Source organism: Triturus cristatus, chromosome 6 (assembly GCF_964204655.1).
Source record: "Triturus cristatus chromosome 6, aTriCri1.1, whole genome shotgun sequence".
NCBI classification, from domain to species: domain Eukaryota; kingdom Metazoa; phylum Chordata; class Amphibia; order Caudata; family Salamandridae; genus Triturus; species Triturus cristatus.
The window spans coordinates 1,303,388,089-1,303,413,059 of record NC_140589.1 but is presented as its reverse complement, the minus strand read 5'-3'; the positions used below and the strand labels follow the sequence as shown (position 1 = coordinate 1,303,413,059).

Here is a 24,971-nt window from a genome sequence, read left to right as displayed (position 1 = left end):
TCATCCACTGTGTGTTGTGTGTTCATGTTTGACCAGCCTACACTAAAGTGACGGCAACTATAAAACATGTTGATGGATATGTATTGTTATTACCTTGAAAAACTATATAAGGAATATGCTACTTACCAGTATGCATCTGTTCTTGGCATGTTGAGCTGCAGATCTATACACTGTGCATAGATCGCCATCTGGTGTTGGGCCCGGATGTTTGCAGTTTGTTTTTCTTCTTGGACAATGTTTGGAAGTCACGAGTTCGGTGACTCCTCCTTCGGTCCGTACTGCGCATGGGCTTCGGCTCCATCCTCAGATTGTTTTTCGCCAGCAGGGAAAAGATGGAGCGTAGTGATAATAGTAAAGAAACCCATATGTGTTGTATCTAAATAAGATAGACTGGAACGGATACAGGTAGCCGGGGAGGCAGGTGGGCATGTATAGATCTGCAGCTCTACATGCCAAGAACAGATGCACACTGGTAAGTAGCATATTCCGTTCGAGGCATATGAGCTGCAGATTATACACTGTGCATAGATTATACAGCAGTACCCAACCCTAGCGGCGACCACCGGTATCCGTTGCAGTGGTTTGAAACAGTGTCTTTAGTACAGCCTGGCCCAGCCTGGCCCACACTAGCTTGTTGTTTGGAGTACACATCTACACAGTAATGTTTTGTGAAGGTGTGCGGTGTTGACCATGTGGCTGCTTTGCAGATGTCATCTAAGGGTATGTTCCCTAGAAAAGCCATAGAAGCCCCTATCTTTCTTGTAGAGTGAGCTTTAGGTGGAACAGATAATGTTCTTTTTGCTTTGTGATAGCACATTTGTATGCACTTTACAATCCACCTAGATATCCCTGATTTTGAGATGGGGTTGCCTTTATGTGGTGGAGAGAACGAGACAAACAACTGTTTAGTCTTTCTGAAAGATTGCGTTCTTTGGATGTAGTAAAGTAAAGCCCTTTTAACATCAAGTGTAGGTAGAGCCCTTTCCGCAACAGATTGAGGTTGCGAGAAAAAAAACGGTAATTCCACCGATTGATTGAGATGGAAGGGGGAAATGACCTTAGGCAGAAATTTTGGATTTGTGCGAAGTATCACCTTACTGTGATGAATATGTAGAAAGGGTTCTTGTATAGTGAACGCTTGTATTTCACTAACCCTTCTAAGGGAAGTGATAGCTACGAGAAAAGCTGTTTTCCAAGTAAGGAACTGCAGCTCACATTTATGCATTGGTTCAAAAGGCGGTCCCATCAGCCTTGTAAGAACTACGTTTAGATTCCACACAGGTGAGGGTGGTGCCCTGGGCGGAATTACTCTTTTAAGGCCTTCCATGAAAGCTTTAATAGCAGGCACTCTGAAAAGTGATAAATGCTGTCTGTTTTGCAGGTAAGCAGCAATTGCTGCTAGGTGTAAACGGATGGATGAGTATGCCAGGTTACACCTTTGTAGATGGAGCAGGTAGCATATGATGTGCTGTATGGATACATCTAAAGGGTTGATTGTATTGTTACGGCAGTAAACAACAAATCTCTTCCACTTTGCGGCATAGCATGCTCGAGTGGTAGGACGTCTGGCTTCCCTGATAATGTTCATGCAATCAGGGGGAAGGTTAAGGTATCCAAATTCTAAGATTTCAGGAGCCAGATCGCAAGGTTGAGCTGAGCTGGGTCCGGGTGCCTGATTTCTCCATGGTTCTGGGTTAGGAGGCATGGGGACAGGAGCAGTTTTTGTTTTGGTGTGGTACCACTGAGAGCTGTAGTAGTGTGGTGTACCACAGCTGCCTGGCCCATGTTGGAGCTACCAGAATGAGTGTGAGGGAGTGCTGTTGTAGCTTCCTTACCACTAATGGAACTAGCAGGAGAGGTGGAAAGGCGTATGCAAATTTGCCTGACAAGTTCATCCATATCGCATTGCCTTTGGACAATGGGTGTGGGTATCTGGCGGCGAAGCTTGGGCATTTTTTGTTTTCGTGGGTGGCGAAGAGGTCTATCTGAGGATGTCCCCACTTGTGAAAGAATGGGTGAAGAACTTGTGGATGCAGTTCCCATTCGTGCATTTGCTGCGTTTGTCTGCTGAGCAGATCTGCCATGGTGTTTTGTATCCCTGGGATGTGTTGTGCCAGGAGAATGATTTTTTTGTGGGATTGCCCATCTCCATATGCTCTGTGCTAACCGAGAGAGCTGTGGAGAGTGTGTCCCCCCCCTGTTTTTGAATGTAGTACATTGCAGTCATATTGTCTGTGCGAATGAGGACTGCTTTGGCTGAGATTTGTTTCTGAAATGATTTCAGGGCTAGAAAGATCACCAATAACTCCAGATGGTTGATGTGGAGTAACTTTTGTTGTGGCGTCCATATACCTTGCACTGTGAGGTGTAATAGGTGTGCTCCCCAGCCGGAGAGCGATGCGTCCGTTGTTAGAATTACCTGAGGAACCGGGTCCAGGAACGGTCGCCCTTTGGAAAGGTTTGTGGTGTTCCACCACTGCAGAGAGCGATGGGTGCGACCGTCCACCAACACCAGATCCGTCAGTTGCCCCTGGGCCTGGTTCCACTGGCGTGCTAGGCACTCTTGGAGTGGACGCATGTGGAGTCTTGCATGAGGCACTATGAAGATGCAAGATGCCATCATCCCTATTGGCTTCATAAACACTCTTGCTGGGAGAGAGTGCTGAAGAATGAATCTTTGGCGCAAGGCTTGGATGCTTGTGATTCTGGCTGAATTGGGATAGGCTATAGCTTTTGAGGTGTCTATAGTGGCACCGAGGTATTGCTTTGTGTGAGACGGTATCAGCTGGGACTTTTGGTGGTTCACCATGAAACCTAGCTGGTGGAGTAGTTGGATGGTAGTGTTTGTATGTTGCACACATTGGTTGTAGGACGTGGCTTTTATTAGCCAGTCGTCCAAGTAAGGGAAGACGTGAATGTGTTGTCTTCTGAGGTGTGCCCCCACTACTGCTAGGCATTTGGTAAACACTCTTGGTGCGGTTGTGACCCCGAAGGGGAGAACCTTGAACTGATAATGTTGGCCGTCCACTACAAATCTGAGGTACTTTCTGTGAGAAGGGTGTATTGGAATATGAAAGTATGCGTCTTTCAAGTCCAGTGTAGTGAGAAAGTCGTTCTGGCAGAGGAGTGGGAGAACTTGTTGGAGAGTTACCATGTGAAAATGGTCTTAATGTATGTATGCATTTAGAGGCCGGAGGTCTAGAATGGGCCGTAGAGTCTCGTCTCTTTTTGGTATCAGAAAGTACAGAGAGTAGACCCCTAAATTTTGTTGATTGATGGGGACCTGCTCTATAGCTTGTTTTTGCAGGAGGGAGATTACCTCTTGTTTCAGCAGTGTGGTATGTTCTTGTGACATTATACGGTGCCTGGGTGGAATATTTGGGGGGGTAGATGTTAGTTCGAGACAGTACCCTGACCGAATAATTTGGGTCACCCATTTGTCTGATGTTATGGTCTCCCAGGTTTGAAAAAAGTCTTGTAGTCTGCCCCCGACTGGAGTGGAATGGTCTGGGGGGAGCAGGGGAAAGTCATTGTGTGGGCGGTGTGGCAGACCAGGCAGTGTTGGGTTTGCCCCTGCCTTTATTATTGTTTCCTCTATATCCACCTCTTTGATAGCCCTTTGTGAAGGTAGTCTGAGGAGGGGACTTGTAGGACGTAGAGGCGTTATCGACAGAGTAACCCCTGCCAGTGCCTCGAAAGGAGGAGCGGCGAAAGGAGCGTCTAGGAGTGTGGGATTGTAATGCTCCCATAGACTTCGCTGTATCTGTATCCTTCTTCATTTTTTCCAGGGCATCGTCTACTTTTGGGCCAAATAAGTGTTGTTGGTCAAAAGGGTGGTTCAATATGGATGCTTGGACCTCCGGCTTAAAGCCTGAGATTCTGAGCCAGGCGTGGCGGCGAAGCAGAACACTGGTGTTTATAGCCCTGGAAGCTGTGTCTGCTGCGTCAAGTGCACATTTAATAGAGGTGTTGGTAATGATCTTTCCCTCTTGTATTAGTTCATGAGCCTTATTTTTATATTTTTCTGGGAGATGTTGCATGATAGTCTCCAGCTCATCATAGTGCGCTCTGTCGTACCGTGCCAGCAGCGCTTGCGTGTTGGCGATGCACCACATATTGGCAGCTTGCGAGGCAGTGCGTTTGCCAGACGCATCTAAGAGCTTGGACTCCTTATCGGGTGGTGGAGCCTCACCCGATGACTGAGAATTGGATCTCTTCCTAGCTGTGGATACCACTAATGAGTCTAAGGGCGCAGGTCCTTTAATATAGGCAGGATCTGTGGGGGCTGCCTTATATTTTTTCTCTATTCTGGGGTTTAAGACCCTAGCCCTGACTGGGTCTTTGAAAACCTCTGCCGCATGTTTGGTCACCCCTTTAACATTGGGTAATATGGCAGTAGATTTATCTGCGATGTCAAAAGTGTCAAGTAGGAAGTCTTCCTCAACTGAATCACTGTGTAACTCCACCCCATGATAATGTGCCGCCCGTTGCAACAAGTGGTGGAACCCCAGGGAGTCCTCTGGTGGAGATGGCCTGGATGGATGGAGATCATCCTGAGGCACATCTGGTACATCTGGATTATGATAATCCTCCCATGGGTCTGGTGTGCCCGGAGGGGTGGGGTCCTGTGGGGCATCTGTTGGATCATAGTATGGATCCCCTTGGTCATCAGGGTCTGGAGACGGGGTTGGAGAGCGATGAGGCAAGGGTGGAGAAGGTGGAGGCGGAGATGGGGGAGGTGGAGGAGGTGGAGGAGGTGGAGGCGGTGGGGAGGGTACTCTGAAAGGGGATGTGGCAGAGTCCTTTCGTTTTGGCAGTGGAGGAGGAGTTGGCTTGTCTAAATGTCTTTTCTTTGAAGACAAAGTCAAATGTCCAGTCTTTGGATCCTTTGTTAAAGTCTTTTGTCGAGGATCTGGCGTGAATAGCTCCTCCGGCACCGATTCCTCTGTCGGTGCCGATGTTTTCGGGGCCGACGGCTTCTTTGGTTTATCTGTGCCATGCTTTTTCGGGGCCTCCGATTTTTTGTTCGGTGCCGAGGCAGGCTTCGGCACGGGAGCGTCTGTGCCGAGGGATTTATGTTTGGTCGGCACCGAGAGGCCAGGTTTCGATACCGATGGCTTCAGAACGGAGCTTGGTGTGGTTTTCTTCGGTGCCGAAGGGTGTTTTTCGGCGCCGGTAGTAGGCTGGCTCGAGCCCGAGCCGCCGGGAGACTTATGATGCCTCTTCACCGGGCCCGAAGGTGGGGTGATGGAAGCGGTATGTTTGGTTTTGCCTAGGTCCGGAGGCGAAGGTGTAACCGGAGTCTCTTTCGGTATGGGCGCGGGAGTGGGAGGGGGTAGAGTACTCACGACCCTCTGCGCCGGTGTGATCTCCTCCACGTCGGAGTCGTCGGCCTCGGAAGCGCTGACGAGGTCGTCTTCCTGTTCAGTGTGCTGCTGTCCCGAAGCTCCGATGTCTTCTCCGAAGAGGTCAGGTGGAGCCGAGGTCGATGAGTGCGCCATGGTGCATCGAGCTCGTCGATCCCGAATAGTCTTTTTCGATCGAAAAGACTTGCAGGCGGGGCAGTCTCGGGCCTCGTGTTCGGGAGAGAGGCAGAGGTTGCACACCTGATGTAGATCGGTGTGGGGAAATTTAGACCCACATTTTGGGCACTTCTTAAAGGGAGTCCTTTCCATCGGCCGAGACCGGAGTCGAGATAGGCCCGAAGGCCACTGGCGATGCCTGGAATCGAGGAAGTGCCGAAGAGAGAGATAAAGAAGAAGATTTTGTCTGAAGAATCTCGATGGACGAGGATTTTTCGTCGAAGGTCGAACTGGAAAGGTTCGAAGCCGGAGCACGAAGTATTACATCCGAGCCCGATGGCGGAAAAAAACAATCTGAGGATGGAGCCGAAGCCCATGCGCAGTACGGACCGAAGGAGGAGTCACCGAACTCGTGACTTCCAAACATTGTCCAAGAAGAAAAACAAACTGCAAACCTCCGGGCCCAACACCAAATGGCGATCTATGCACAGTGTATAATCTGCAGCTCATATGCCTCGAACATAAAGTTCTGGGAACAAAACGAACATGAACATCCTTTAAGTCCAAGGAGACCCTCCAGTCTCCTTTGTCCAGGGCAGAAAGCATATGAGCATTCTGAATTTGTCTTTCCACAACCTTGAGGGATATACCAGTTCTTAGACTGGGTAATGTAATATGAGATACAATAAGTAAGCTAATAGTATTTTGTTTTATGGAGATATATATATATACTTGAAGATGAAGGATCACAAGAAAACAACAGCCAGAGAGAAAAAATCTGGATCCCAAAGGATACGAGTCACAAAGAAATAAAATATCCAAGAAAGAAGTGACTCAAACAGATAGATTCACCAAAGAACAAAAATATATTTCCACTACAACGTTTCAGCTTCCGCCTTCCTCAGGTAGTACAAGATGGTCTGTCAGTGGCTGCACAGATGACACAGCTTAATTTTCAAAAAGCATCATGAGTGAAGATTCCATTTGGAATGTGGAATCAATGCAGTCCTGAGAGCTCTTGAGATATGCAGTAATCAGGTTGTGTTGTCAGTAATGTTCAGTCCATCTGGATGCAGTGATGTTAAGCGGTACATCCAGAAGTTTTCCCTGGAGTCCAGTAGTTCTTCTTTTGAAACATGTTCCACGGGGGAAATCTTTAAATCTGATAGTGAATGATCCACAAGGTTGAAATGATTGGCTACAGGCTGGCCAATTTTCTTATTAATTTTTGCAGATTTGTGGTTCCTGAATCGTGTACGGAGGTCATTCACTGTTTGGCCTACATACTGTTTTTTTACAGCTTTGCCGTCGGCACTGAATCACATAAATAATGCATGTTGAGCGACATGTAAGATGCTGCCTTATTGCATAGGTCCTTCTCGTAACAGAACTAGTTACAGATGATGTTTGTAAAAGATATTCACACGTGATGCACCTTTTAGAGTCACAGCAATGAACCCCTGCATTTGTTACATCTTGCTTGAGTTCAGCTCTCACAATAAGAGATCGTAAATTTGGAGCTCTGCGGTAAGCAATGACTGGTGGTTTTGGAAAAACCTTTTGCAATTTTTCACAAGTGGACAGTAAGGGAAATGTTTTTTGCATTATATTTCTGTAATTAGGAGCTGATGGATGATAGTCAACTACAAATGGAGTTCTGTCACTTTTGTTTCTGCCATTGGTATTCCAAATAAATGCTTCTCTGGGTAACTGCAAAGACGTGTCAATTTGTTGCTGTATGACATGCAGAGGATAGCCTCGCCTTTTAAATAATGTAGCAAGCTCCTGTAGATGGTCTTTACAGGTTTCCTCATTGCGGCAGATGCGTCTTATTCTGAGTGCTTGGCTGTAGATGATGCTCAGTTTAGTGTGGTGTGGGTGACATGAAGTCCAGTTTAGATACAAATGAGCATCTGTAGGCTTGTGGTACAGATCAGTTGTCATTTTGTGTTCATGAATGGGGAGTAGCACATCCAGAAAAGGGAGATGAGGATTCTGTTTAGTATTACTGCTGGTAAATTTGATGGTAGGATGGATATTGTTGATATAAGCTGTAAATTGTTCCAATGTTCTACTTCCTGAATTCCATATTATAAATATGTCATCAATGTATCTTAGCCATACCAGTGGTTTAATGCTAGAAGTAGCAAGTATACAGTTCTCTAGTTTGCCCATGAAGATATTTGCATAGGATGGAGCCATCCGAGTGCCCATGGAAGTCCCTTGTATCTGCAGATAGTGTTTACCATTGAATGTAAAATTGTTGGATTTAAGGATAACTCTTGCAAAGTTGGTAAGCACATTTGTTGATGGGTTTTTCACAGTTCTTTTGTTAAGAGCCTTAGATAATGCCATAAGCCCATCCTCATGTGGTATATTGGTGTATAATGATGTAACATCAAATGTAGCCAGAAGAGTATCATCATCAAATGTGTAGGTTTGGTTTAATTTTTGAATAATCTGAAGGAAGTGACTGGTATCTTTAACAAATGATGGAAGTTCCTGTACAATGGGCTGGAGGTGCAGGTCGACAAATAAAGATAGTCTCTCAGTGGCTGTGTCATTGCCAGAGATGATGGGACAGCCAGGATTGTTCATTTTGTGAATTTTGGGAAGCATATAAAATCTCCCAGGTCTTGGTTTGGGATGAACAAGTATATCTGCTGTTGTTTCATCAATGAGGTTTAAGCTCCTGTATCTTACAACCATGTTCTTAATTTCTTTGTTCAAGTCTTCTGTGGGATCAGATTCTAAAGGTTTGTAAGTGTTGGTATCCATTAGTTGTCTCATTCCTTCCTCAATATAATCACTTACTTTCATGGCAACCACTGCACCACCTTTGTCTGCCAGTTTTATAATGACATTCATTCTCTGTTGAAGGAGGTGGAGAGCTTTTCTTTCTTCTCGGGTGATGTTATCAAAAATCCTTTTAGGTGTTGATTCCTTGGTGAGTTTCTTGATGGATAAAATGTATTTATCAAGGACAGGATTTCTACCACATTGAGGAGTCCATGATTTGGGATGGCGGAACTTTTTGAATGGATCTGGAAGGTAGCTTGGCAGATCAACATTAGAATTATTGTAAAAGTATTCTGCAAGTCTGCATCTTCTCTCGAAGGTTTTTAGGTCTCTCATCATGTTGGCAGTATTATGGTCCTTCAGTACAGGACAGAAATAGAGGCCTTTGCTCAAGAGGTTCAATTCGCCTGGTGATAGGAGCCCTCCAGTCAAGTCAATAACTGGGTCGGATGACTGGAAGGGTGCTTGCAGAATACTTTTACAATAATTCTAATGTTGATCTGATCACATTGCTGATTGGAATAACACCTCAATCAAGCATTTTTACTGCATTATATACAATGTGGATTTTCCACACTCGTAAGTATCACCTATAGTTGCAAAACACAGCAGATATTAATTCTCTGCATGAAGAGCAATAGTTTGTGGCTGCAGATGTCTGTACATGAGCATATAAAAAATGTTCACGGGTGCATAAAGTTTAGCAATTTGGACCCTCAGACATTCTAAATCTGGAACATTGTATAAATCACAAAGATGATGCAGTGTTATTGGTGATGAGTTCTCAAAGTCATTGAAAATGTTAAGCAGCACCCAAGTTAATGAAAGTATTAGGCCAACCTATCCCCATCACTTCTAGTTAATTTTTTTTAATTTTTTTTATTCAAACTCTGAGAAATGTCTGCATTGGACAAATCCACAATATCCAATGTTTACAATACAATTAAATAGTAGGAAAATACTTCAATTTTTTAATTTTTTTTTAACTAGCCATACATTTAAACTATGCCTCTTGTTTGTGGTAGCATAGGTTCTAGTCTGTCGTGCATGTTCACCCAGAATAAAAGCAATGATGGAGAATATTAAAATGTTTATCTTCATGGGAAGTAGGGCAAACATAGCAGCCATCAGTTAACCATACCTGCGCAGCCTTGATGTGCTGTGACACTTTTTCGAAGTCACGGTTTAACTCTGCTAGTTTGGGCTCCACAAGTTCACGGCAAGAGGTTCCCCGACTGTTTATCAGTATAACAGCCTGATCACGAACATTGTCTACTCGTAGACTAACATCTTCCAGTTCAGACATCAAACGCTGAAAGGCACAGAAGCAGGAGATGAAACAAATATATCAAATAGGAAAAGGGAAGTAAAGACCTTGTATGTTTTTGTGAACAAAACTATAGCATCTTCACCTTCACAGTGTCTTCTTTCTTGCTTGCAGGTTTCTTCTCAGTCTCGTCAAGTAAAGCTTCAGCCTGGTACAGCCAGGTGCTTATATGGGCAACATTCTCATCAAAGATCTCCATCTGGCTTTGATGGTTCTAAGAAGGAAACCGAGAGTGCGTGTTATAATACTGCATGCTACTGGGTGTCATGAGTGCATCCAAGAATGAACCAGCAAGCCAACACTGACAACAACAAAAAAACACCAGGACTACTAACACCCCAAGCCCATGCCTATTCTTTCAGGGAGCCTGCATATTCTTATAAATAGGTGTTGCCTTCCTTTGGTCACAGCGCCTTTGCATATGATAGAAAGAACGGCAAGACTTGTCCTTTTCTGATAGTCAAAAGATTTTTCTACTATGTGCTGAGGAAATACTGTGTTATATTTCAAATAAGACTGAGCCAAAGTGTCCTATCTACTTGTTCATGAACCTGAATAATACTAATGTTTTATAATATTATGTCCTAATAGAAATACAATCTCTCTGAAAGTGTAGAGAGAGTGAACATAATTTAATCAAGGTGGCAGCCAAAAACAACACATGGGATTGACACAATATCCAGGCTGTACGGTTGCAAAGTGGTAACCCTGCTCCTGGCCAGAGTGCTGGGAGGGATAGACAATTCAGTCTGGGAACCTGCTTGGCAATTAATTTAGAGCTGTATTGCACAATCCTGCAAAAACTCCTTCAGCCGACAGGTCACACAAGTGCCATTTAAAAAAAAGATTTGTAGAGATTATTATGCACCCTCTGGAAAACGAAAGTTGGAAGTTATGCTGTCTTGCTCTCTACGTTCCAAAAGAATTATTGTTTTGTCAACGTGGAAAACAAAGTTGGTGCTTCAACATCTTTTGCTGTAAAGAAATAAGCTGAAAATAGGACGGTGTTTCCCTATGCATAACACAGGAATGAAGCATCTCTCACTTATACACACTAGTCCTCCCTAGTTTAGAGGCACCTATCAGTTTTCTAATCTAGGACTGAACCACCGTGTGCTGCTGTAAGGGTAAAAAAGAATGGTAACTTCGTGCGCTCTGAGGAGTAGAAGACTCAGGTCTTGATTACACCTGCCCCAAGGGGAAGATGCTATTTATCAGCCTGTTCAAAACCTGTACCTGGGATTTAGAATTTACAAGTGCAATAAATAGCTCTCCTATTATGAGTTGAACTCTCAACATTGGAGTATTCCAGGTTGAATTTGGTGATCTCTGCATAAAAATTTGAATGTCTTGGTATTTTCCCATTATATTTCCACAAATGTGAATCAGGAGGGAAATCAGAATTGACAAGCCTTTACAGTGGCCAGTAATTAACAGGCATGATAAACGTTGCAACACCTTTTAATTGTAGGTGTTTGCGTAGAGGTCATAATCAAGAACTCCGAGAGAAACCAACTTAAAGCCTTTGACACTGCAGTAGTGAGTAACAACTGAGTCATGTGCCTGTTACTTTTACGAGCTCACCAAGAGAGTGTTGCACCAGTCTTCAGTCCAGGTGCGGACGCGGCTCCAGCCAGCATTGAGGAGACACAGTTTCTCTTCCAGGGCACTTTCACTGCCCTCCACCAAGCTCTGCAATGCTGCACTGCTCTCGGTGACACTGTCCAAATCAGTCTTCCGTCTCTCGAGTTCCTTCAACACATTCTAACAAAATAAGAAGGAAAACTAAATACCAATGGTTCAAATAAAACTATGCCTTTATAAAGCAGTCTGACAGTGCTGACGTAGAATGCTCCATACCTCAGTAATAAATACCCCCATCTTTAACATATGTGTTTGCAAGACATTATAACCGTGAGCCGACTATTAAAACATTTTAATTCAGACTCAAGCTAAAACCTAGATATCACAGACCAGTAGAACACTTAAGAAATACAAAATAGTTGCTGACTGAAGAACATTTTCTGTAAGCCACTAAAACAAACAGGCATTGACAAACCCACTAGTTTTGGTATTGGCATGAATGAATGAATGATCAACTTATACAGCGTGAACAAATGCCCATGGGTGTGAACAAATGCCCATGGGCATCAAGGCGCTGATAACGGAAACCCGGTCAGAGGGAGGGAAGTATCATTGCTCTAAGTGATTAGAGGGCAAAGAGCCAGGTCTCTAAAATCTATAGAAATTAGGATGGAATTCTAGACAGGAAATGGATGTAGGTAGGGTGTTCCAGAGTTTAGATGCAGCCCACTTTGCCCTCCTAAACCTGGGCACAACCATCTAATTTCTGTTGACAGAGAGCAGCTGTCTGGCAGGGACATAGCATTGATAGAGGTGTTCAATTCCCTCTGGACCTTAGTTATGAAGTGCCTTGTGAACAATACATAGTGCCTTAAACAGAATTAGTTCTCGGCTGAAAGCCAATGCAATTTTCGATTGGCAGCAAATTTGGGAAGGTCCAGAATCAGTCTCACTGCGGCATTCTGGACAAGTTGCAAAATGGTGAAAATGTTTTATGTAGTAATAAATTCAGAGACATGTAGGAAAAGGGTGCTAAATGAAGGCGAGTTACCTTCAAACGGTGGTGTGTATGAGTGTGGATGGTGGTATCCAGTTAATGTGGCACCCAGAAGGTCTGAGGGTTCAGGAAAGGTGGAAGAGTGGGTGATCGAAATGGTGATGGAGAGAGAGACCAAGGCAAGTTAAAAAGATCAGGGCAGCCTTGGCTAGAGGTTGGTTGAGAAGGCCTGTTGGAAACATGGGCTGAAGAGCAGGGCAGTGGAGATAAACCAAGGGGAAATTGTCATACTAGTGATTTATTGCAGAAAAGGCTGGAGACCCCTGTGTTAGAGTATCCTCCTGACAACACTGCAATCCCAACTTGAGAGTTTGCAAAAGTCTACCCTAGATATTATTGGCTTTTAGGCCATCCTTACTCAATTTTCAATGGAATAGTTTAATAGCATGACAACAAACTGGAATTTCTGAGTTGAAAGTGGCCCATCGCAATGGAATCACAGAAACACATACAAGTTAAAAACTTTAAGCATTAAAAGCTTAAGGATTCAAAGGCTGTGTTACCGTTTATAATATTGAAAAACCTCTCTCTTATATAAAAAAGTTATTGCAATAAATTTATGAACAGTTGCAATTTGTTAGATTTTACTGGCATATTTAAATTGTAAACCAGAAACGAGACACGAAGGGCACAATTTAGCAATGATTCTTACTTTAGCCCAAACAATTTCAGTATCCAGATCAGCACGCAGATTTTCAGAAGTTGATTTCTGTACGAGCTCAGCCTCAGTTGCGGAGAGCCATTCCGACAGTGTAGTTGTTTCAATCTTAAGTTTGCGTGCCAGCTGATTTGCACGTTCTAGATCTTGCTTCCCTTCGGTCACCTACAGGAAAGAAACAAAAAAACAAAGAATACTCCTGTGTTATCATATGTAAAATGTTATACAGTCTATGCTCCTTTGACTCTGGCTCAAATGACAGGCCCAGGGAACATCATTTGTTACTGGAACATAGTCTGCAAAAAACAATTTATCATAATATCGCAAGATTTACTGGCACTATCTTCATATTGGCAACTATTGGAAGATACAGAGCAGAATCATATGGTGGGAAACGAGCATTTACTACAATACAAACTCCATATTAATTTAGATGACCAGCATTTCAACTAATAGTCCTTTATCCACAGTTTCTACAACCGATAAGATATGATTAAAAAACAATTTATCTTGAAGGACTAGAGATGTGACAGCAGTGGCTTGTAAATGGTAACAATACTCCTGAAGATATGAATTCCTCTTATGTATGGTTCCTTGATATTCTTAAAATATAGAAAGCATTTACCAAAGAGAAAGGAATATTGGAGGTGGCACCAGAAAATTTCAGTATCCCCTTTAATAAAACATTGGAAGTTTCAGAATCTCAAACTAAGGAAAGATTTGGTCTCACACTCTATATTTTTGTGTATGGTGAATTTCTGGGTGTTCGAAACTTCTGTGCTTTATGAAAATTTCCGTCAAATTCTCAACTGACTGGGCGCAAACCTATAAAGCTGCCACGTCTCGTTGCACTGAGGGCCACTGAGAAACTAGGTCAAAAGACCGATGTATCATAGTATTGTTGAACTATTGCAACACTCCAGTACCTCAGGGCTAGCTAATGGGAACGGTAAACAAAGCCATAGTACAAGGACTGAGATTTTAAGGCTTACAGGAAGAGTTGAGAAGTCAGGACCTTCACTCAGACTAGTACTGTCCTAAAGACCCCATGTATTTTTGTTATTAACTATAGAGTTTTAACCTCCAGGTGCTTTAAATCTCTTTGGGGACGTTTCTTTGCCAGCAATTGAGCTAGTTCATTCTGTGTCTAATCGTGTCCAATTTGATTTTATAGTACTACTTTTTGTAGTCTTTAAATTAAGACACATTCTCCTTTAATTACAAAGCTGTTTGCCCAGATACTTTTCATGCATGTTACCATTTATGTCGTATATTAGCCACATTTCAAACACTCATCACTTCCCAGAGTAAGCCGCATCTCCTTGATCAACCTACCTTTTGGGAAGTCCAAACCCTTGTCCGCCAACAAGCAGGGCAACTGTTCCAAAGGACAGGAGACACTTGAAGCTAATGACACTTACCAAGCAGAGAACTGCCCTGTAGTCACAAATTGTCCCAGGGGCAGGCCTGAGAATCAGTATTTTGGTTTCTGAATAAGTGTTAACGTTTTTTATACAGTGCTCCAGCTCCAAGGCATCTGAATGCTAGATAAGTATTTCCGACAAAGGCAGGAAAAGAGTGGACAGAAACATGGTCGAGGGGACAAGGGCACTGCAGTATAAATCATACAGAGAATATTCATCAGTTTGGGGCTGAGTGCAAACTGATATTTTATTGTTGTTTTACATCGTGGGCTTCTGTTCATCTTTGCCTTTCAAGTGAGCCATTTTATTAAAATGCTTTTCCTCTCTACTGGATATGCGCAGGCAATTTGTGTTATTAAAATGCAATTTGTATCAAAGCAATGTTTGTTGAGGATGTCAAAACAAATCATTTACAGTTGGATATTCAATCATTTTCTTTTTCGGACCATTTATTTCAGACTTCCAATCAATATACTTTATGAAGGATAGAATACATCATTAAACAAAGGAGCAGGCCCATCACATTGTTTGCGTTTGCTCCTGAAATCTTTATTTTCATGCTGGCAGAAAGGGAAGAAATTAGCCAAGTCGCTTTCTCTTTTGTGATTTCTTATCAGAGGAACCTTAGGAATGATGCACCCTTTTCATCATCAAATGTTCCTTTCTAGAATAAAAGCATCCCATTTGCTCAGTTTATTACTGAAACAGCCATAGGTTGCTACAGATGGATGCTATTAGAGCAAAGACAGCAAGATCGAACAATTAAAATTGGACATGAGTATGGACTGTTACCATAAGGGCATACAATATTTAGGTTGACAAGGTAAGATAACAAAAGAGACTCCATTATGCAAGGGCAATATACTGAGACAGGGGAGGAAATTAAGAGATTTTAAAGATAGGCATATCCAAAACAGGGACATACTACAGGGCACGGGACTGAAGACGTTTTCAAAATTACAGGAAGAGTATGAATTGGTACACACGCAAAGATACACATTTTTACAATTAACACCCGTCTTGACGTCAGATAATACAGACTGGGTGGACGTGCAGGACAGTCAAAAGACCATGATACTTAGGGAAGAGATACCCCAAAAAAATCTCACCGATATACTGTAAGATCTTTGATAATACATCCAATGCCCTACAGAAACATAAGAGGAAAACCTAGGAAGGCACAGTCTGGTAAGCTGTCCTAAACACCTCATAGAAGTAGCTATAAAAGCCAGACTGAGTTTAACCCAGTTATAAATTTGTACATAATATATTACAACAGAATTAGACTTTTTAAAATGGGTAGGCCACGGACCCCTACTTTTATCAGATGCAGCTCGACTGAAGGTATGGTCCAGCACACAATAAGGTAGTGTCCCTCAATCAGCAACTACTAGAGAGAAATAACTACAGAACTGAGGGCAATCATGGAAGAGACATACCACTCACCCCCTGACTTTATCATATTGGCCACGCCAAGTGATAGTGATCTCCAAAGGTCCAAGCTGTTGTTTTGTGCACTGGGATTTATGATAGCCAAAAGAGATATTGCTAGAATGGGAGCAACACAACAAGCCCAGACTAAACAAAGGTGGCAAACAGGTATGAATATGTGCATTGTAGCAGAGATTAGTGCATGAGGGGAGAGTGCGTCCATGAAAATTTGGGAAGATGTGGAGTGGGCAGAGAACACACTATGGGCTAAACTGCCGGGAATGTTCGCTATCGACCGGTAGCCTTAATTACGTGGCGTTCTGCCACATTCACTAAATAAACTGGGAAGTGGGTGATAATGTGGTGGGAAAAGAATAGGTGGAATACAGTTAGAATGAACACATGGGTCCGAACAGGGAAGGAAACATGGATAATGCTCGAATGGGGATGGATAATATTGGTCAACAATCTGTACTGTACTGTGATGTTCGTATGCAACGATGTGGACAAACACGGTTTAACATTGAAAACATGAATTAATAAAGATATAAAAAAACAATTAAGTTTGAAATTAGATTATAAAGCAGATCTCTTCAGTGAAACTTATTCTGCAAATTCCCACAAAATTTAGAGCACTTTTGAAATGTGAAAAATATCTGTTCAGTTCTGCTTGCTAAGCAGGGAGAGGTTTATAAAGTTGGCAGCCAGTGGCAAGTGCTCTCCTCGCAAATATCTATCAAGGTTTGGAAAAGTTCAATAACCTGCTTGACTGAAATGAAGGCCACTTTGAGCAAATGGTCTCGAAAAACCATTCACCGGCACAGAAACCTCTGAAAATGGACACATTATCGTTTTTCTATGGAGAAAGGTTGAGACAGCAAGAGAGAAAAGTGAGAAAGAACATCAGCTCATAAATCTGCTATATTATATAATTTGTAATGTTAAGAAAAAAGTTGCTTCCCTATAACAGTTTTGCAGGCAACAAGTTGTAGGTCTCAGAGTGTTTCATGTGCGGTGCTGACTGCTACCTTTTAGGAGTGTTATTACCTGGGAAGAAGTGTTAAGATCATTATTCGGTCACTGAGCACAGTGATTGGACCAACCAGTCTGAGGGGGGCAAAGCACACTGAACGAGCAGCTAAAGGTTTAGCGGTCGCCCTAAAGGTTGCGTCTGAAAACTCATCCAGGACTGGCACATTTCCAACAACCAACTAAGAAATACATTGGCAAGAGAAGTGACGTCATCAGAAAGGCTGGACAGAAGAAATGGTGACCGCATTGGGAGGACTGGTGGAGAATGCAAACCATGCGTGTGAAGTGTTTAAAGGGCTACATCCAAGCAGGCGAGAAGTCAAATTTCCATTGTGCCAACATTTTGTTTTGAAATTTACTACAGATACTTACCTCAAAAGGTAAGCATCCTCATACAAAAGGAAAACTCTTTTTAGACGAATAGCAACATCCGTGCAATATATGAAAGGGGACTGAAATCGCTGGACAAGCCAGTACTTGACTGCTGAATCTACTGAAAAGTGAGAAAAACTAACTGAATGTCTGCATCTATTATAAGTCAAGAGAGGGCCGGCGTCACATGCTCACTGTGAGAATCATATATGTGGAGTCGAAAGGGATTCATGGAAATCTATAAATCTGTGCACATCAAAAAAACAATTCCATAGAAAAATGCTTCCTTCTCAGAAATGATCACCAGAATGCAGGCATGTGAGTATTGTAAGCTCTAATATTATCTGGCCAACAAGTGTGTGCCAGTTTGGCTGGACAATGTGCACATTACACTCTAATGAAAGGCTTCTGGGTCCCTTGGAGGAAGGAGCCAAAATTATCTTTTTCTGTCGGGAGGAGTCTAACGAACTACGTGCTGTCCATCAGAGCTTGGAATTGCTTGACATTTGGTATCACCTACTCACTCTCTTTAATTGATATTCTCCAAGTGGGGATGTGGACTAGTAGGTTGAGAGACTACTGTACCCCCTTAACTCGATTTGACAGCAGCTCTGAAGGGTAAGCCAAGTAATTTTGCTCCACCACCGGAGGACGCTAACAGTAGCAGCAGGGCATCAGGCTCGCCCTGTCACCCTACAATTCAAGAACGAGCTGAACATGTATCATTTGAGGGAATACCTCACCGGACACTGATATAAAACCCACAACATACCAGTCTCACTGGCTGGAGAGAAAATGGATTACCATTCACGACACTGTGTAAACAAACTGAAACCGTTCCCATAACAATCACTTTTATGTGCACAATTTTTATCGATCCCTACCCCTTGTTTATGCAATGCTCCATAGCTCACTCACTCGGCTTGCGCTTTACAAGTACTAACACAAGATGCAAAAACAAAGTGATTGAGTTTTGTGAGGCTAGTCACCAGGGGTCAGTGTGATATGGGTTACACCTATTCAATGGGTAGATACAGATGTGACAGCGGTGTTGCCACATGGGGTTACTTAGATAGAAGGAGCTCACAGCTGCACCAAGAAAGATGCTGTGAGGGAAAATCGTATCTGGAGAATATTCCCTAAGTGTAGCGCAAATAGTAACTTAACAACCCCCCCCCCTCCGATCGGGGACACAAGCACAGAAAAAAGACCCCAGGAATTACTGTGGGCATGGCTGAAGGCTGAGGCTCTCAGAATGACGAGTTAGGGGAGCTACTTAGGAAGTTCAGTGGATGATTTAAGCCAGATACCCAAAAGGGTTATGGACTACGGGGAGGCATATATAATGTAGTAGCACAATCCCAGTCCATGACTAATGGCCAGCTCATAGGAAAAACAGATGTTTCATGTGTCCTCATAGGCAATGGATGTCATGGATCATTGTTCACCTATTAAATTCTCAGGTAGTCAACAGGGCCCATGACAAATGAATCCAAAGAAACCCTATCCCTAGGCAAAGACTGATCAGAAGACACAGAATTCAACAATTGGTTGCCTAAGGCCTTAAAAATGTGCAATTCAAGTTCACCGCGCAAGAATGTTCAACTGAAACCGGAGGAGGGGGGAGGGGGTTGTTATTCTTGTTACTGTATAGTTTGCCAAAGCGATGATCCTTCTGTCAGATTGTATTTTGATGGCCATGATGCATGTTAGCTTGTATGTTGGTTTGTTTGTCTTGAAAACCAATAAACGAGATTTAAACAAAAAAGAAAATGTGCAATTTCTCTGAATAGGCTTGGGCTTTTGCAACCAATTTATTAATAAACTAATTAGACAATGCAAAGTCAATGAAAGGTATTACAAGCCTAGCCACTCGGCTGAAAACAGCTCATGAGCGCGTTAGATAGATAATGGAACTGTGCACATTCAAATAAGGCGGTGGCACTCACCATGGTGCTTACTGCAGCGCTAGAAGACTTTGAAGGTGTAAATAAAGCACTAGATCCCTTCCTCAAAGAGGAGGAGGAGGAAGACAAATAGGAAGAGAAGGAGGAAGACAAATAGAAAGAGAAAAGCAATAGAAGGAGGAGGACAATGAGTGTGAGTGTGTGAGGGAGATTGTATGTGTGTGCCAGAACTGGAGTAAGGGGTAGAGACAGATGTAGACTACTGTGCCATAGTCAAGATCATTCATGTACCACGCAAATCCTTTAATTCAGCTGTTGCATTGGCAGTCTGAGCCAAATACAAAATGGGATGGCAACTCAAGGTCTCTCTCAGTCAAATGCTGCTGGAACAAGATGCACTCATGCTCAGAGAGTTGCTTCATGATGTCCAGAAGCAACAGGTCTCCTAAAGAGATTGCAAGAGGAGGGGTTACCGACCTTGGGCTTCCTTCAGCAAAAACATTAAGTCCAGAGGCCATCAGATCAAGGACGACACCCTGTCTTCCACAGCAACCTACCCTCATCCACTATGCCTTCATGAAGCAGCAACTGCTGCAAGAGAATATATAGGGGATCTGGATTCAAGCACTCCAAACAGGTCCCATATGGTTCAAATACCAATTACTGGCGCCCCCTGTCCCACCCCACCCGCACGGTATGGACAGCAACCTTGAATCCAGCTGAATGCACCTATAAACACACCAGAAAATAAGGAAGAAGAACCCGGGAAGCCAGTGGACGACAACCACAACTGTATCCCAACTTCAAAAGGTTTCGACAACAGCCTAGAGCGCTCTTAAGTACTAACATATGGAGCTGGTCCGATGCCTTCCTAGCACACAAAGGGACTGGGCAGAGAGTATGTCATAGGGGGTGGTGTATCCATGGGAGATGTTCATGCATTTTTGGTTTCCCGGGATGGTCTCTAACGCTTCCACCTGTGGTGCGGAAGTCCCAAGTCTAATGGAAAGAAGTGATGTGAACTGGTAAAGAAGGGTTGAAACCATATACATACCCTCTACATAGAACAGACCAGGGATTTAGCAGTTTTAGATATTATCTTGACATGAAAATGAATACTCGTACAATACAGTAGTTATTATAGTAGATTTGAACAGAACTTGGCTGCTTCACAATAACAGAAACGAAACAATATTAAAGAAAGACAGAAATAATTGTTTGGCTGGTAGAATTGTAACATGAAAGACCTTTTCAGCGTAACCTCTTGTTCTTGGTTTCTTGGTAGTGACCTTTTAGGACTATTGCTACCTCATGCATCTTACAAGAGCATTAATTTGCAATCCATGTAAAATTGTGATTTTTATTCTGAGCGCATTGTGGATGTAAGTAAAGGCCAAAGGGTTGAATGTGACAACAAACACATTAGAAAACATATCACACCATTACAGCATTATGTTAGAGATATAAAATCACCGAGCCGCAATGAGGCGGTAAATCTGGGTCCTTGCATTTTCAATAAGTGAAGAAAGGTAAAATCAGTCAGCCTGTGTGGGGGGGGGGGGGGGGCAGATTTATCGAGGAATGCAGAAATCTGCTCTGTGTATATGTTTAGATTTTCACTCCAGCAGTACTTTCTAGTGGTGCCTCAAGGATTTATCCATTGTTAAAAAAAAAATTTTTTTAAATTGCATAAATTGGGCACTACCTACATTTGTCAGAAAAAGGACACATTCGTCACTGTCCTTTATGCCTTTTACCTGTGCACCGAGGTCGTTATAGAGAAGTTTCAAGGCGGTCAGCTGTTCGTCCATTGCTTTCGGGTTGTCAGTCTGCTGCTTCTGTACGATCTGTCGACCCGTCTTGATTACAGTTTCCACCTCCAACTTCACCTCACTAAGGGTCTTATACATTTTCTAAGAAAGGAAGGGAAAGTAGTTAGGGATTTAAAAAAGTAAATTCAGCCATGAAAAAACATTTTTTATTTAGCCACGGGATACAAAAGTCTATGAAAGTAAACTGACCTTTTGGGTTGTGGGAAATCACAAACCTTTGAAAACAATATGTAAAATATAACTATATGTCATGAAATGTACCTTTTTTTTCCTTCTGTTTTATATAGCGCGAACTCTACCCGAAGGTATCAGAGCGCTGTACATGAGCACCAGTTGCATTACAGATGGACACATACATTTTTTTAGGCACGAGGAGAGTAAGTGATTTGCCCAGAATCACAGGATGTTTGAGCCTCCTACCAGACTAGAACCTGGCTCCCCAGCTTCAAAGTCGGCCGCTCTGGCCGTTAAGCCACATCTCAGTACCATGCGTGAAAACTGAACGCAAGTTCATATCTTGCATTCAAACGTCATGCAAGATGCTGGATACGACTGATTTAAAGAGAAAATGTTTCTCAGGTGCACTTTTATTGTTCCTACAGCACATTCTGAGGTCGAATCAGTCTGTCTGATGTGAAAATCATGTAAAAGTTTGCATGCGCAAAACGTAACATTCTCAAGATTGCACCCATCCAAAACTAGTGCAAAAACAACAATTGATGGACAGAATGCAGAACAATTTCATACATTCACCCCAGTACAGAGATCTGGGCCTAAATCCATCGTTTTTTTGCTCACCATGCCATTCCAGTTTGAACCCAGCCATATGCAAATCAGTCTTGACCCTGTGCCTCATGGGAACAGTCCAGCCCGAACTGCCAAGCCAGGTCCTCCCTGGACTGGAAACAAGCATCCTAGGCCCGGTTTCGGGGTTTCACCCCTCTTCAGCCAGGATAGCTTGATTCCAGTGGCATGGAGAGGACGGGACTCACGTTTGAGCATATCCGTCCCACTCGGGGTGACAAATGCAAAAACAACAATTGATGACCAGAATGCAGAACAATGTCATACATTCACTCCAGTACAGAGATCTGGGCCTAAATCCATCGTTTTGTTGCTCACCATGCCATTCCAGTTTGAACCCAGCCATATGCAAATCAGTCTTGACCCTGTGCCTGTGATCCAAAACTAGTTCAGGTCTCTAGGGAGACATTGCTTTCTTTGATATAACATCACAGGGGCTTCAAAACAGATGAGCTGGCTAGTTTACCAGCTGTCTGCATAGACAGGTTAGAAGAGTCATTTGTTTTTAAATTCTTCCTTCTCAGTGTACAGCATGTACCACAAAAAATAGAGATGCAGACTGGCCTCCCAATATTGTTAATTCACAAAACCTTTGATTCTATACAGCAGGAATGCTGAAACCCGTAGAAAGAAGTCATGAAATGCAGCACAATTATTGTTGATATGGTTTTGACATGGCATGTCATCATTTCATCCCTCCAAGTATATCAATTGCGGCATGTGGTATTTTGTTAATGGAATAAGTACCCCACAGAGATTTTAATGATTCGCAACAGACATGTTTTATACGATTAACAACACAGGGCACATGGGGGGATAATATGGACAGCAAACTCTTTTATGTTTGACAGAAAAGCAGTGCCGTGAGGCAAGTAATTATTCGCATCCGTCAGGCTGTCGAAAATCTATAGAAAACAGCCGTGTTCTCATTTGTAGGAAAACCAAAAGGTTAACTGTAAACAGTAAGATCCATACAGAGGGAAAGAATCTGAGAGAAATCAAGAAAGGTGTCCTGCAGATAATGTAGCAGGAAAACTAATGCTTAATTTGTGCAGGCGGTGGGAACCAGATCTCATTTTTTGAGGTCTCAAACTTATTTTTCTGCAACAAACTTTGAACAAGAGGAAGAATGGCAGAAAAAATGGAGAAAGAAAGAGGAATGGAAAGATAGAAAAAACAGCAACAAAGGGAAAAAGAAGAGATGTGAACCTGCAAGAACAAAATTAAGTTACAGCAACTGTAGGGTGTGGGAGGAAGGAGGTGGAATCAAGACTAGGCAGCCTTGGTATTCGGTGGGAGCAGAGCAGGCCTAATAAGTACAACTTTATCTTTAGACTCATATATTAATTTTATTAAAATGCAAATTAAACCCTGCTAGAAAATCCCTGGAAAAAGATACATTATTTTTACAATCTGAGGGACGCAGGGATCGAATCATATACACCCTTTTTGAAGTATATTCTATGTAAGCTATACAGACTGTCCATGCTGTTATGCCTTTTGTTGAACAAACTGAAAATATATGGAACAAAATATTGTTTTTTTGAGTCTTATTAGCTTCCCAGGATACACTGACATCTTTAGATGCCAGTGATGCAATGGTCACAATACAAAGTGGTCTTGCATTGGACAGTCACTGCATTTTATATGGGGTTAGACTGGACTACCAAATGTTTAGTCCTCCTTCGCTATCTAAACGTTAGAATTGTTAAACAATATTCGATTAAAAATACATTCCCCATGCTGCTGATTTTTCATCTGCCTTTCCTCGAACATCTTCAAAACTACTGGAAAGATTGCTCAAACCTCTTCCACAAACCGATAAGAGGAGGCAGGTCCCAATTCCTGGATTTGAGGAGTCCTACATGGGCCCCTCATGCAGGCTTAACACACGGCTAGGTTTATAAAAAAAACAAATAATGCATTTGTCGCCTTGCGAAGAATATCATTGTTTGGAAGGACAGGAGGAGGGCGGGTGGGTGGGGGGAAAAACGGAGCAGGAGGTATGAATAAGCATTGGCATAGCCAATAGGTCTCGCTTTTGGGACCTTATAAGTGTTTAGCCATGCAACAGTTGCATAACTAAATTCTTATAAGGTCCCAAAAGCGAGACCTATTGGCTATGCCAATGCTCGTTTTTGTTTATTACTGCTCTGTAGTAATGGCGGCGCACGGGTGCCACCATTACTACATAGAAGTAATAAACAGGAGAAAAAAAAACTGGCTCACGGAGAACATGATCGCGATCAAACATTGTGCGGCCGCGAAAGTGAGGCGCCGCGCGCCCGCGCACATGCACTGTATCTCTAGGCTACAGTGGTAGCACTTTTTTGAGCCCTCACAAAATGTCTTGCCAGACCAGCGGATGCGCTGGGTCAGGTGAGACCTAAAAACAGAGCAGGAGGAGGGCCAGCGGGTGGTGAAAAAACAGAGCTGGAGGAGGAAAAACGGAGCAATGTGCAAAACTGAGCAGGAGGAGGGCGTGCAGGGGCTGAAAAACAGAGCAGGAGGATGGCGGGTGGGAAAAAATGGAGCAGGAGGAGAGCGGGGGGAGGGAGAGAAACAGAGCAGTAGAAGGGCGGGCATGTGGGGGAAAAACAGAACAGGAGGAGTGCGGGCGGGTGATGAAATGGAGGAGGAGGGCGTGCGGGTTGTGGAAAAATGGAGGAGGAGAGTGGGCGGGTCGGTCGGCTAAAAAATGGAACTGGAGGAGGGCGGGTGGTTGAAAAACGGAGCAGGAGGAGGGCGGGTGGGTGAAAAACGTAGCAGGAGGAGGGCGGGAGGGTGGGTGGATGAAAAACAGAGAAGGAGGAGGGAAAAACAGAGCAGGCGGAAGGCGGGTGGGTGTGGGAAAAACAAAGCAGTAGGAGGGCAGGCAGGTGGGGGTAAAATGGAGCAGGACGAGGGAGGGCGTATGGGGGAAAACCAACCAGGAGGAGGGCATGTTGGGGAAATCGTAGCTGGAGGAGGGCGGGTGGGTGGGGGAAATCGTAGCTGGAGGAGGGCGGGTGGGTGGGGGAAATCGTAGCTGGAGGAGGGCGGGTGGGTGGGGGAAATCGTAGCTAGAGGAGAGCGGGTGGGTGGGGGAAATCGTAGCTGGAGGAGGGCGGGTGGGTGGGGGAAATCGTAGCTGGAGGAGGGCGGGTGGGTGGGGGAAATCGTAGCTGGAGGAGGGCGGGTGGGTGGGGGAAATCGTAGCTGGAGGAGGGCGGGTGGGTGGGG

General features: G+C 43.6%; 1 protein-coding gene across 4 annotated transcripts in view; it reads right to left on the bottom strand.

Moving 5' to 3' along the window:
• UTRN (utrophin) overlaps positions 1-24,971 on the bottom strand; it is a 1,396,454-nt gene that overhangs the window by 876,749 nt on the left and 494,734 nt on the right. For all 4 annotated transcript variants that reach the window (XM_085612275.1, XM_085612279.1, XM_085612276.1 and 1 more), the window contains 5 exons: positions 20,871-21,026; positions 12,942-13,112; positions 11,233-11,412; positions 9,734-9,862; positions 9,463-9,633 (listed from right to left, as the gene is read on the bottom strand). In XM_085612275.1, coding sequence (XP_085468401.1) covers positions 9,463-9,633; positions 9,734-9,862; positions 11,233-11,412; positions 12,942-13,112; positions 20,871-21,026 — 807 coding nt within the window. The remainder of the gene's footprint in view (positions 1-9,462; positions 9,634-9,733; positions 9,863-11,232; positions 11,413-12,941; positions 13,113-20,870; positions 21,027-24,971) is intronic.